We start from the raw sequence: 12,112 nt of genomic DNA, 5'->3' as shown, positions 1-12,112 counted from the left end.
TCCCTAACTACCTTACAGATGATCATGGGAAATGATATCTCTTCAGAACAGACATTAGGGGAAAGTCTGTGCTTGCTTACCTGAAACTGATACACATCATCAGTAGTGGTCCATTCAAGCAGGAACATTAGTAAATGAGGACCTACAACATACCCCAGTTCCAGCTCTATTTTAGCAAGACCTTATTGTCAGACTTTAAAAGTAAACTAAGACATAAGGAGTCATTCATCTCTTTGCCCATTAATGTGGCATATGACTCATTCATGAATGTGCTGCCCTCATATACATCTGAACAACAGAACGAAACAAAAACAAGCGGGCTATTGCTGCAGCGACAAGAGATTCCACTGGAGAATAAAGCCACAGATACCCACAAAAGGTTTGTTTAAACAGTCAAGTGTTCTACAAGCTTCGAATGCAACCCTTCATCAGGGCAAAATCTGTAATACAGGAAGAATGTACATCAGGTGAAGCTGTCTGAAAGGTAATTGTCGGGCTAGTAATTCAGCCCTAATGGTGCTTGTCTAGTATCAAATGAGTGTTCACAGTCAAAATGCAGATTAAGTTTCATAAGCAGTGACAGACCTGCTGGTGAAGGGTTGTTGTTATTGTAATTATCTGGATTATTGCACACCAATGGCCAAGTGGCCGCCTGAGCTCTCTGTCATACTGGGTGGCTTGGGGTAGTATGCTGAAATGTCATTGGTATATGTGATGACTGGTCACCGGTCTGACACAGGGCAGGGCACATCCTTGACTTGTTTTTTGCTCCAGATAGAGGAAAGGGTGTTCTGGAGACGGGTGGTGGTCGATGCCACCCCATTGTCATGGTCAGACCACTTCCTGGTGAAATTTAGATTTATGGCTCTAATCCTCCCTTGGATTAAAGTGGTCTGTCCCCGGAGACTAATGGAATCCACTGGCTTCCTGAATGCCCTGGAGGAGTTCCCAGTAGATAGAGCAGGTGACCTTGTTGAAGCCCTTGTCACACTCGGAATGAGATGCGTCAGGCTCTTAACACGGTTGCTCCTGAGTGCCCCCTCTGGCACTGTGGAGCAGTATGGGGTAGTATGCTGAAATGTCATTTGTTATTATTATTTCACCACATATACCAATGAAAACCCTAAACCATCCAACATGACAAGAGAGCTCAGATGGCCACTTGGTCATTGGTGTGCAATAAGCCCAGATAGTAACAATAACAACAGTAACAGCAACAGTAGCATCCCATCAAAGGCACAATGGGTGGACAGAAATTAAAACAATAGCCCACACACTCAAGAAAAATGTGGATCAGCCTCCAACTTGCCACCATTTCATAGATAGTAGGTTTCTGTGATCCTTCAGTAGGTGGATGGAGCCTTAAATGGATGATGCAGGTGAGCTGTGTGGTTCGTAGCTATGTTACACGATGTACCTGCTTCCTTGGCCAGCCAGAACTGCATCTGATACAGGCTCTGCTTTTACAGATCCTAGTCTGAATGTTTCAGGAAGGATGCCTTAAAGGAAATTGAGTTCACATTAGGGGAAGTGAGGGTACATTGAGAGCTCACTTCCTTTTCACATCTCCCTTGCTGATGAAAATGACAGCACCTTGGACTATTCTGACTAGTTATCTGCCAGTCAGAATAGGGTTTCCCTAGCAAGGAGCCCATTACCTTGGCTCTCATATATGCATTGCATGGGTGAGGTCATTAACAATTTTTTTCATAATTGGAGGTTGGGTTTCTTTCAGCACTGCAATCGGAAAGGTGTGAATGAAGTTTAGAGGCTTACAAAATATTGCATGATTAAGGAAAACCCTCAGAAATGACAGCAGCAATTGCAAAACCTTATGATACTGTATGCATCAAATGTCTAAGATGGTATGGGGCACAAGAATTTAACTTTATATTTTAAGTGTGTCTCCTATACACATAAAACTGTAAAGGTGGTGCTGCAAATGACAACATACTTCTGAGATGTGCTGAGCCAGCAGAGGAGGGATGGGGAGAAAGGAGACTTGGTGACCTAGAGTTATGTGGGAGAGAAAGGAGCCTTGGCGACCTGGAGGAAGGACAGGGAGAATGGAGCCTGGGGAGAGGGAGAGAGAAAAGAGGCTTGGAGAGGTCTAAGGAGAGGGGGAGTTTGGCAAAACCTGGAGATGGGGGTTGACTAGGGGGCGGAGGGGTAGGTGGGGGTTGGTGTTTCTTTGCAGCTCTGGCATGGGGTGAGGAGACATGGAGGAATATCATATAAAGCTTTTGGCAAGTTCTAAGGAGAGGCAGTGGTTTGGGTGAGGGGTTTTGGTGGCAGGGTGGGCAAGCGAGCAGGGATGGCAGCCCCTAATACATAATAGATTTTTATTCAAATGCATATACAAAACATACAAAATTTCTGTTTTATTTTGCTAGCTGCTTTGGGGTCCAGAAGGTGAAAAGCAGAATATAAGCTCTAAAAATAAATAAATAATATTCATCCACTCACAACCCCCCCTCCAGGCATTCAAGCCTCACACAATGAGGGAAATGGGTGGACGGAGCAGGGGTGAACCCCTTGGGCCTGCCCTCGTCACATCCCCATTGCCAGCTTCATTGGGTCCACTGGTTGGAAAGAGAATTTCTGCCGCAAAGAGCTTGCGGTCCTTGTAAAGGCTGTCACAGCACGATAGAGAGGGTTCTAAATCACACGGGCCCTGCATGAATACAGTAGGCTCTCCACTGCAGATGTTCCCATGATGTGGAAGGTGGTGAATCTGGTGATGGGGACATAATGGAAGGGGTGGGGGCAATGGGACTGACCCTGCTCTACCTCTCACAATGTTGATTGCATGGTGTGGAAGAATGACTGAAGAAAAAGATTGTACAGAACATCTATGTACGGAATATGAGATGCGTCTAGAGAATCAATGCTTGTCATCTTTCAATACATAACATTTATTTATTTATGCTTACATTTATATCCCACCTTACCTTCAAGGAGCTCCAGGTGGTGCAAATGGTTCTCCCTCTCCATTTTATTTTATTTATTTATTTATTTTAATGTTTATTTATACCCCGCCTTTCGGCCAAACGGCCATCAAGGCAGCTTACAGAAAAAGTAAACACAAATATAAAAATACATCAACAAGGCTATACATCAATAAAGCAATACATTGTACAAAAAATTAAATTAAATAGCAAATAACATTAATTAAGAAAAAAATTATCCAGGAAAGGCATTCCATCTCACCTGAACTTACAGCTATTCCAAGGGGGGGTAGGTACACCAGTCCGAAACAGCGACGGCCGGCGGCTCAGGCCAGGAGTAGTGCAGCTTTACGCTGGGGGTCTCTGCATGTCCTGGCTCAGGACAACGACACAGCCGCCGCTGGTAAAATGAAAACAGGGCGGCGGCAACCGGCAGGCCGACCAACTGGTTGTTCTCACAACTCTGTGAGGTAGGTTAGGCTGAAAGACTGTGACTGGCCCACGGTCACCCAGCAAACTTCAAAGCTGAGTGGGGACTTGAACCCAGGCCTCCCAGGTCCTAGTCCAACATTCTAAACAGCCTGCTGGATCAGGCCAGTGACTTATCTAGTTAGCATCCTGTTCTTGCAGTGGCCAGCCAGATGCCTATGGGAAGCCCCAAGCAGGACCTGAGCAGAAGAGCACTCTGCAATATATTGTTGTGCTCCTCCCCAATCTCCGAGCGGTGAGATTCCAGGGGTCCCTGCGCTTGTCCAGGGTTTGGTTTCTTTTGGGAAGAAGGTCAGCAGAGACTGTGGTGTCTTTATGAAATATGGTTTGTTTATTTACACATGTTCCAACCTGAGCTTAGGATGGAGGGGTTCAAGGCATCAGCAGTCCAATATCCAGCTTTTCCATCAGTGTTACAGGAGGCTTCCTAAAGCCATGGTGCAGACGGCCAGTCTCTCTGCTTGCCTCCAGTTCCCAGCCACACACTACACACACTAAAAACACAAACCTCTGCTAGCCGCCAGGAGGGGGGGGAGGCTCTCCTGAAGAGTTTCAATGACAACAGGATCTTCCTGGCCCATTCACCAGTTGCTGGGCACCTTATAGACCCATTAACAAACCTGGCTACTCTAAGAGCTTAACAAAAGAAACTCATCTGGCCAGCAGAGCCAGCCCCTCACCCTAAGGCACAGGGTTCCAAATCAGAGGCTGGAAGGGGACCCACAGGAACCATCCATTCCAACCCCCAAACTCACAACAATATAGACTACACAATATATATAGTATACCTCTTGATATTTTACATATGGCTCAAATCCCATTTTACAGATTAATTCTCCCATTCTGTGCTGCTCCAGGCTACATAGTTTCCCTTTTCCTGAAGTTTTCCTGCCATCTTTGCAAGCACGCAGCCAGCTAGAATTAACATGGAGGACAGGAAGGAGAAGAAAACCTTTCCCCAACTTTATCCATCACTGAGTCCGCCTGGGTCTTCTCTCATTGGTTAGAACAGTCCCCATGGGGGACACTTCATCTACAATAAATGAATTCATTGAATGGCAACAAACTGTGAAACAAAGGAAGATGGTGTTGATAAGTGCTGGCCACTTGCCTACTGCTGTCACTTACATATCAGAATGTCCTCAGAAAACCGGGACAGATGTTTGGAAATTGCAGGGCTGACCCAAGTTGAAAGACAACCCCTCCCATTTCCACATACAGAAGCTAACCAGGGGTTGTTGTTGTTGTTGGGGGAATAGGAACTTTGGATTTCTTGACCCAAGGCCATCCTGACACAACCTCCTCTCTGCCAGTCGTACATCTACACACCCATGAAACTTTCCGCAGGTGTACCAGGGCCCCCAGGGGTCATAGTTGTCATCCTGTTGATGGTGCAGAACTTACACACATTTCAAAGGCCCCTCAGCAAACTCCGGAAGGTTGTAGGATCACTACCTAAAAGGACCAATGGTATGACTCAGTATGATGCAGTATGTTGTGCCAGTTTGTTTGTCCCACGTGCATATTGGGGGAACAGAAGGGCTCTCCAGCATACTGTTATGTCATCTTAGATGTCAGAACTCTGATGGAGAGGAACCAGCTGCAGATCCTTCTACAGCCTTAAAGGGGAGAAATCTAACATAGGATCTCCCTCTCCAAGGGCAGATCTCTGTGCCCTCAGAAAGAGAGATCTGACGGATCCTGTGCCCCCTGAAATGTCCTGTAGGAACTATAGGATTATAGCCTAATTATTTTTTAAAGGCCTAGGAAATTATACATGTATATCTAGGAACACGGGAAGCTGTCTTATCATGAGTCAAACCATTGGTCCATCTACCTCAATATTGTGTAAACTGAAAGCAGTGACTCACCGGCATTTCACACAGGGGACATTCCTAGTCCTACCAAGAGCTGCCGGGGATTGAACCTAAGGCCTTCTGCATGCAAAACTGATGCTCCACCACTGTGCTATGGCCCTTCCCCCTAAAGTTTCATTATGACTGCATGTCAGGGCTGTGTGCACAGTAATGCAGGCCACTGGGCTTAATTGGATAACTCATTACTCATAGGACATGAAGCATCAGATAGCTGCAGGCTTCTTCTTCTATAATTGGCTTTTCGCAGTGTAAATATATGCCCTTGTCTTTTGCCAGGTCTGTGATTTCAGGAAGTAACATACAAAATATTGGAGCCTGTAACTGAAGTAACAAATGGTGAAATATCTGTGGGAGTAAGTCAAACAAACAATGAGCCAACAACAACAGAAGCATGAGGATGTAACCAGCAGGAAGGAATAACATGAGCCCAAATACTATAAGCTTCCTGGCCATCCCACACAAACAAAACTGTATGATTAGAATCTATAGAGGGAAAATCCACGCCCACCAACTTGGATCTGATTTTATTTATTTATTTATTTATTTATTAGATGTATATCCCGCCCTTCCTCCCAGTAGGAGCCCAGGGCAGCAATCTTCTCAACACGGATCACTTCCCTAAGAACTTTGTTTGTCTTGTTTCTCCGCAATGCTCAGTCGCGTGCACAGCAGAGAGAGAGAGAGGAAGGAATAGCACAGAATCAGCAGGAGAATAATCCAAAGGGGAATTTCACAGCATTAATGGAATCTGGGATTTAAAATGGTAAGTGGCTAATCATACATCCTGATGTTCAGGGCAACATCCTGATGTTCAGGAGAGGGAAAGCAGGATGATCTATTGACTGTAAAGTGAATGGAAATGCAACTGGGGAAACAAGGTCTTATTATTCAGTCATCATATTGAACTGCAACAAATTATTTTTAATACATTTTTTTCTAAATTGTTCCAAAGAAAGTGTCAGACATGACAAATTCCTCTCATGAGAAGGCAGAGCAGAACACCCTCTAGTGGGGAGTGGATATGTGAACTACTGACATCTCCATATCCTGTGGCTTCTGACCCACATAAAATATCTTACAGTATAATTTCCACACCCACCCCATACCTTTATTCTTAATTGCTAGCTAGGTTCAATTCCAAGAGGCACTTCCATAGTTATGGAGGGCCGAAATGATGACTGTGTATTAAATGCGCTGTATTTGATCCTGCCTCCCTTACTTTTGCAACACGAGAGGAAGGTTTGGTCTTGCACTGTTTAAGCCACATGCTTAAGACCAAATGCATTCCTATTATGTTTGCTACAGAGTGGAAAGGGAGAAGAGAATAAACAGGATCCATAGCAGTTCATAGGTGGAAAGTATACAAGATCTTTGGGCAAAGTGTTCCTTCTGCTATCTTAATCCTCACTGATTTGACTTTAGTCCACATTTCTTATCACCAGTAATTTGGGCAAAGATCTATAAACAAAACTATAGGCGACTGAACTTGAGGCCCCCTGATGAGTATCTCAGGTCCTCACCGAAGAAGAAATAATTGCTTTGTAAGGCAGAATGTTTTATTAATTTATTTTAAAAGTTGTACACACACACCCATGCTGATACCAGGACAGGATCATAAAAGAAATCACACAACCAAATGCATTCATAAGCAACCATAAAACACTTATCAAGATAAATACAAAGAAACACAGCTAGAGGCAACTAAAAACATCAGGGTAGGGGAAACAGTCACCCACTTAAAAAAAATTCTTGAGCAAACAAATGAGTTTTAACTTGCCGTTGAAAGAATAACAATGTCAGCATCTGTCATATTGTAAAAGGATAGCATTCCACAAATGGGATGCTACCACAGAGAAGGCTCTCTCCTGCATGACCACAAAGCAAGCTTCCCCTAACAGTGGGATGCAAAGGACAGACTCCTTCACAGATCTTATGGTATGGGCAGGCTGATATAGGAAGTGGATGTGTTAGATTTTCTCTCAAGGAATATTGTTGGTGCAGTAGTGGATGACAGGTGGACAGTGCTGCTCACCTGACCTCCAGTCAGTCACATCTCTGCTGCGTAATGGGAGCTAGAGGGGGAAGGGCAAGGAAGAAGGGAGGTTGGCATGGTGTAAATCCACCAGCAGGTCCACCAAATTGGCTCTGCTGTGTTGCACTGCCCTCATCACCACCTCACCCCTACCTCTCTAGGGAGATCAGATGAGTGGCATCACCTGACAATCCTGTCTGCTACTGCGCTGGTGTACTTCTCAGGGCACAAATATATAGAGTCAAATACACAGGAAATAGTGAGAAAATAGTGCCAGTAGCATTTGAAAGTGCTAATAGATAAAAGCTGGAATTGAAATGCAGTTCCAGGCATTAGGGTTTAAATGAGTTTTGTAAGGCTGCATCTCTATGCCTGCTTATCTGGGAGTAAGCCTGGGGATTTACTTTTGAAGTTATTGTTGTTGTTAACATTTATTACCCACCATTCACCCAAAGTCCCAAGGTGGGTTACAACAATTTTAAAATACAGCATTGTTTGTTGTTATATGCCTTCAAGTTGATTATGACTTATGGAGACTCTATGAATCTTTTTTGGATGTATTCATAGGGTTTTCACAGTCAGAGGTATTCAGAGCTAGTTTGCCTTCCTCTAAGCCTATGGCACCCAGTAGTCCCAGGCAGTCTCCCATCCAAGTACTAACTAGGCCTGACTCTGCTTAGCTTCGGAGATCAGTCGAGATCGGGCATGTCCAGGGTAGTATAGCCAAAGGCAAAATACAGCATTAAAAACAATTTTAAAAAAACTAAAGTTCTGAATAAATAAAAATCGATTCCACTGCATGGAATAGTTTTGTGTCTTTTAAAATGAAATCCTTATTCTAAATGGAATAACATAAAAAAGCCATTTCTAAAGGTCAACAGTTTTAATTTTAGTAAGCTATCATACACAAAACTAAATATGTTCTGTGCCGAAGAAGCAACATAATACACAGATTATAGTACATCTCTTCCCAAGATGAATTTGGTGTCTTTCACCTACTACATGCCCTGATTTAAGTGATCATTCAATTGGTCCATATTGTGTGTGTTTCATCAGCCTTTTACAATCTCACTATCATAATAACTACTACATTTGAATATACACATGCAGAGCAATCCTACACGTTACTTCTAAATCCCACTCTGTTCAATAAGGATTACTCCCAGATAAGTGTGCATAGGATTGAGGTTTTTTTAAAAAAATATATGGAATGATAGCTGGAATCATTCTGGTTAAACTGGTTAACAGCATTCTTCAGAATTCATATTGTTTGAACATTTTTTTACCATTTCATATAATTAAATTATGTATAATCACATACGCCCAATTTATGTACAAATTGTGTTGTCTTCATCTTGTCAGATAGATGACCATCTATAATCATTTGGTGCACATTGAAGCCAATGGGACTATCTGACAATACAATCCTGTACATGCCTACTCAAACATAAATCCTTTGGAAATCAATAGGGTTACTCCCCCAGGGAAATAGAATGGCAGCCTTATTCCATATTCAACCCAAAGTTAGTTGAAATCAACTCACTTGATTTCAGTGGAACTGAAGGACATCTAACTGCCTCAGTATTAAGGCTGCACTATTTAAGCAACTCACGTAAGCAAATGAGTTGCTCTGGAATAATGAAACACTAATGTTGCTTAGATAAGCTTAACTTGTACATTTAAATTTATTGCAGATTACTGTAATTTGGATTGGTGCTTTTCTCCTCCTTGGCACAGCAGAAGGTAAGGCAATATTTTATACATTATGCCTTTTCAGAGAACAATTTCTTGATTAAACAAACTAATAAGAAAGTAGATAATCTTGTCCTTGTTTGAAAGAGTGGCAAGTTTTATTAAAGTCACTGGGTCTTATTTCCTGCTAATCCTAGGTAGTATACAATGCAGAGCTTGGAAGATTACTTTTTTAAAGTGATAAATTACAGTTACTATTACAAGGCCCCAAAAGTAGTAATTACCATTACAATTACAATTGCTCTGAAAGTAACTGATTACTTTACTTTTTCTCAAAAGTAATCACTACAATTACATTTCAGTTGCTTTAAAAAAAAAAAACACCTACAAGGTGCTGGCCTTGGCTGCAGCACATCTAAGTAGCCTAAAACAACATTAAAAATAAACACACATATACAGAGGTAGTAGAATAATTCTTTTTATCCATAAGATAGCAGTGGTGGTCTCTCCACTGGTAAGGGAGGTGGGGAAGGAGGCAGAGACCACTATTCAGATCGTTGCACGTCAAACCAAGTACAACCCCCCCAGCCAGCAAGCAAGCATAATTTCTTTCATTTAACCACCTCCCAGACCCTGCCCTACCACCAACTAAGGGACACTCACCCAAGCAAACATTTTCCCCTGAGATGCAAAAAAGTTGAAATACTACAATTGCAGCACAGTAGCCAGAGAGGGTGGGGGGGCACTTTGTGTGCCAACTGCAGAGTATTCACACACACATGTCATCTTGCACCTCCACAGTTCTTTATCTCCATTCTGCTGCTGCCTCCTTCTCCTTCTTTATCCATGTTCTTGCCCTCTAGCTCCTTTTCCCCTCCACTCCATTCTTCACCACCACCACCCATTTTTTTAACAATTGTTTTCTCCACTCCACCCCATCTCACTCTGCACCTCCTCCCTCATCACCTCCTACCCACCCACAAAGCATGAGGGAAGAGTGAAGCTGCACAGAAGCCCAGTTTGAGGCACATGATTTTCATCCACAAATCAGAAGCGTAGAAGACTTCCCCTGCTTCCCCCCCCCAAGTAATGCCCCAAAGTAATGCTGGAAACATTACAGTTACTCCACAAAAGTAATAAAATTACTCCCAGTTCTATTACCATCAAAATGTAAAGGAATTACCCACTCATTCCTCAAAAAAGTAATGAATTACAAGTAATTTGTTACTTGTAATGAATTACTTCCAAGCTCTGATTCAATGCTAGTCCTACTCAGATTGAATGACTAGCTCTATATACACGACTAGCTTAGGTTCATTAATTTCAATGGGTCTACTATGAATAGTACTTAGCTGAATACAGCCATCTATGTTTTCATATAAGGTTGATAACTTGTAAACTGGGCTCATGGTTTGTCTCACTCCAAACATACCATGAGCTGTAACCAAGGTTTGTTCTTGGCTTATTATTCATGGTTTGCTCGGGGGAGGCAAACCACGAATCCAGGTTCACACATAATGCTAAGACAAACAATGGTTTAGTTTCAAGTAGCACAGCAGCAGCAGGAGCAAGGAAAGATCAAAGTGGCTGTGATTTTCTAACTGTGTACCAGCACACTTGTTCATATTTATCCATGGTTTGACTTAGCATTACATGGGAACCAGGCCTATGATCATCCCAGTTTTCTATTCTGTTTATCTCCACTTATTTGTTCAGCCAAGGGAAATGTATCTGATTATCATAGCCACAGTGCCAGCTGCTTCCATTCTTAACCAATAAAAAGAAGTGACTAAACATTTACCTTCTATGAAGCTTAAGCCTCTTCTAGCTTGTTGCCAACATGGCATCAAAATCCTTTTGACAACATGAGCAATGAAAAATGGGCAGAGGACCAAAGAGTGAAACATTCTAGAAATGGTCACACCACAATTCTTCCCAATTATTTGTCTGAAATTCAATGACGGACAAGTCTCTTTTATTATAGCCCTAGGTGAACAACCTTAATTCCAGGGTAATAGATACATGGAGGAAGAGCAGGATTGTGCTGCTCCCACTCCCAACCATTTATTTGGCCTTCTGCATAGAATTTATGCAAGGACACATTTATAACATTCAAACTCAGCCTCCATTAAAATGATATATTGGCACACATTTGAACATATAAATTCTCACAGGAGCAATGGGCTAGATCCAGACTGTGTTACTTATCCCATTTATTTCAATGGAAATTAATTTCAGGTAAATTAGGCTGCAATCTTAACTCCACTTACCTGGGACATGTTTGCTTATTATTTCTGGACTTATTCTTGAGTAAGGATGGGGGAGAAATTTGATTCAGTACACATCTAAAAGTGAACTTACCAAATTTGCACTTTCCAAAACAATATGAGAACTGAAACATATAAATTCTCACAGGAGCAATGGGCTAGATCCAGACTGTGTTACTTATCCCATTTATTTCAATGGAAATTAATTTCAGGTAAATTAGGCTGCAATCTTAACTCCACTTACCTGGGACATGTTTGCTTATTATTTCTGGACTTATTCTTGAGTAAGGATGGGGGAGAAATTTGATTCAGTACACATCTAAAAGTGAACTTACCAAATTTGCACTTTCCAAAACAATATGAGAACTGAAACACAGCCATCCTTTGAAATTCACACTTTTCTGAATTTTGCAATGCAGTTCTCCAGTCAAGCATTATGTACAAAAATGCAAATATTAGGGTGAATTGTGCATATAAATGCATATGTAAATGAAAATAACTTACAGAAATCCATTATATTAGGGGAAATGTCTTGCAAAAATTTGTTTATTTGGAACAAGGCATAGAAAAATGTGTTTATTAGGAGAAATTCATACCAAAATGCTGAAGAATTTTCATATTTTTTTTTAAATCACAAATTGCTGAAGAAATGTGGAGAGCGAAAGATGAGAAAAATGAGAAACCAAAAGAACCGAAAACGGACAGATTTGTCCACCCCTGCTTCTGAGTAGACATGGTTAGGATTGCATTATAAGTCTGAATCCAGCCCACTATAAATAAAATTTGACATTTGTCATATATTATGTT

General features: G+C 41.9%; 1 protein-coding gene and 1 pseudogene across 3 annotated transcripts in view; one reads left to right on the top strand and one right to left on the bottom strand.

The window, feature by feature from the left end:
- The first annotated feature begins 5,906 nt into the window (after positions 1-5,906).
- The window catches only part of LOC133389037 (pancreatic lipase-related protein 2-like), a 32,884-nt gene continuing 26,678 nt past the window's right edge, over positions 5,907-12,112 (top strand). For all 3 annotated transcript variants that reach the window (XM_061635902.1, XM_061635903.1, XM_061635901.1), the window contains exons 1-2: positions 5,907-6,077; positions 9,041-9,089. In XM_061635902.1, the coding sequence (XP_061491886.1) occupies positions 6,075-6,077; positions 9,041-9,089 (52 nt within the window). In that variant the 5' untranslated portion in view covers positions 5,907-6,074. The remainder of the gene's footprint in view (positions 6,078-9,040; positions 9,090-12,112) is intronic.
- LOC133389800 (5S ribosomal RNA) lies at positions 7,959-8,077 on the bottom strand (annotated as a pseudogene).

Source organism: Rhineura floridana, chromosome 7 (assembly GCF_030035675.1).
Source record: "Rhineura floridana isolate rRhiFlo1 chromosome 7, rRhiFlo1.hap2, whole genome shotgun sequence".
Classification (NCBI taxonomy): Eukaryota; Metazoa; Chordata; class Lepidosauria; order Squamata; family Rhineuridae; genus Rhineura; species Rhineura floridana.
This window is presented reverse-complemented; position numbering and strand designations above follow the sequence as displayed.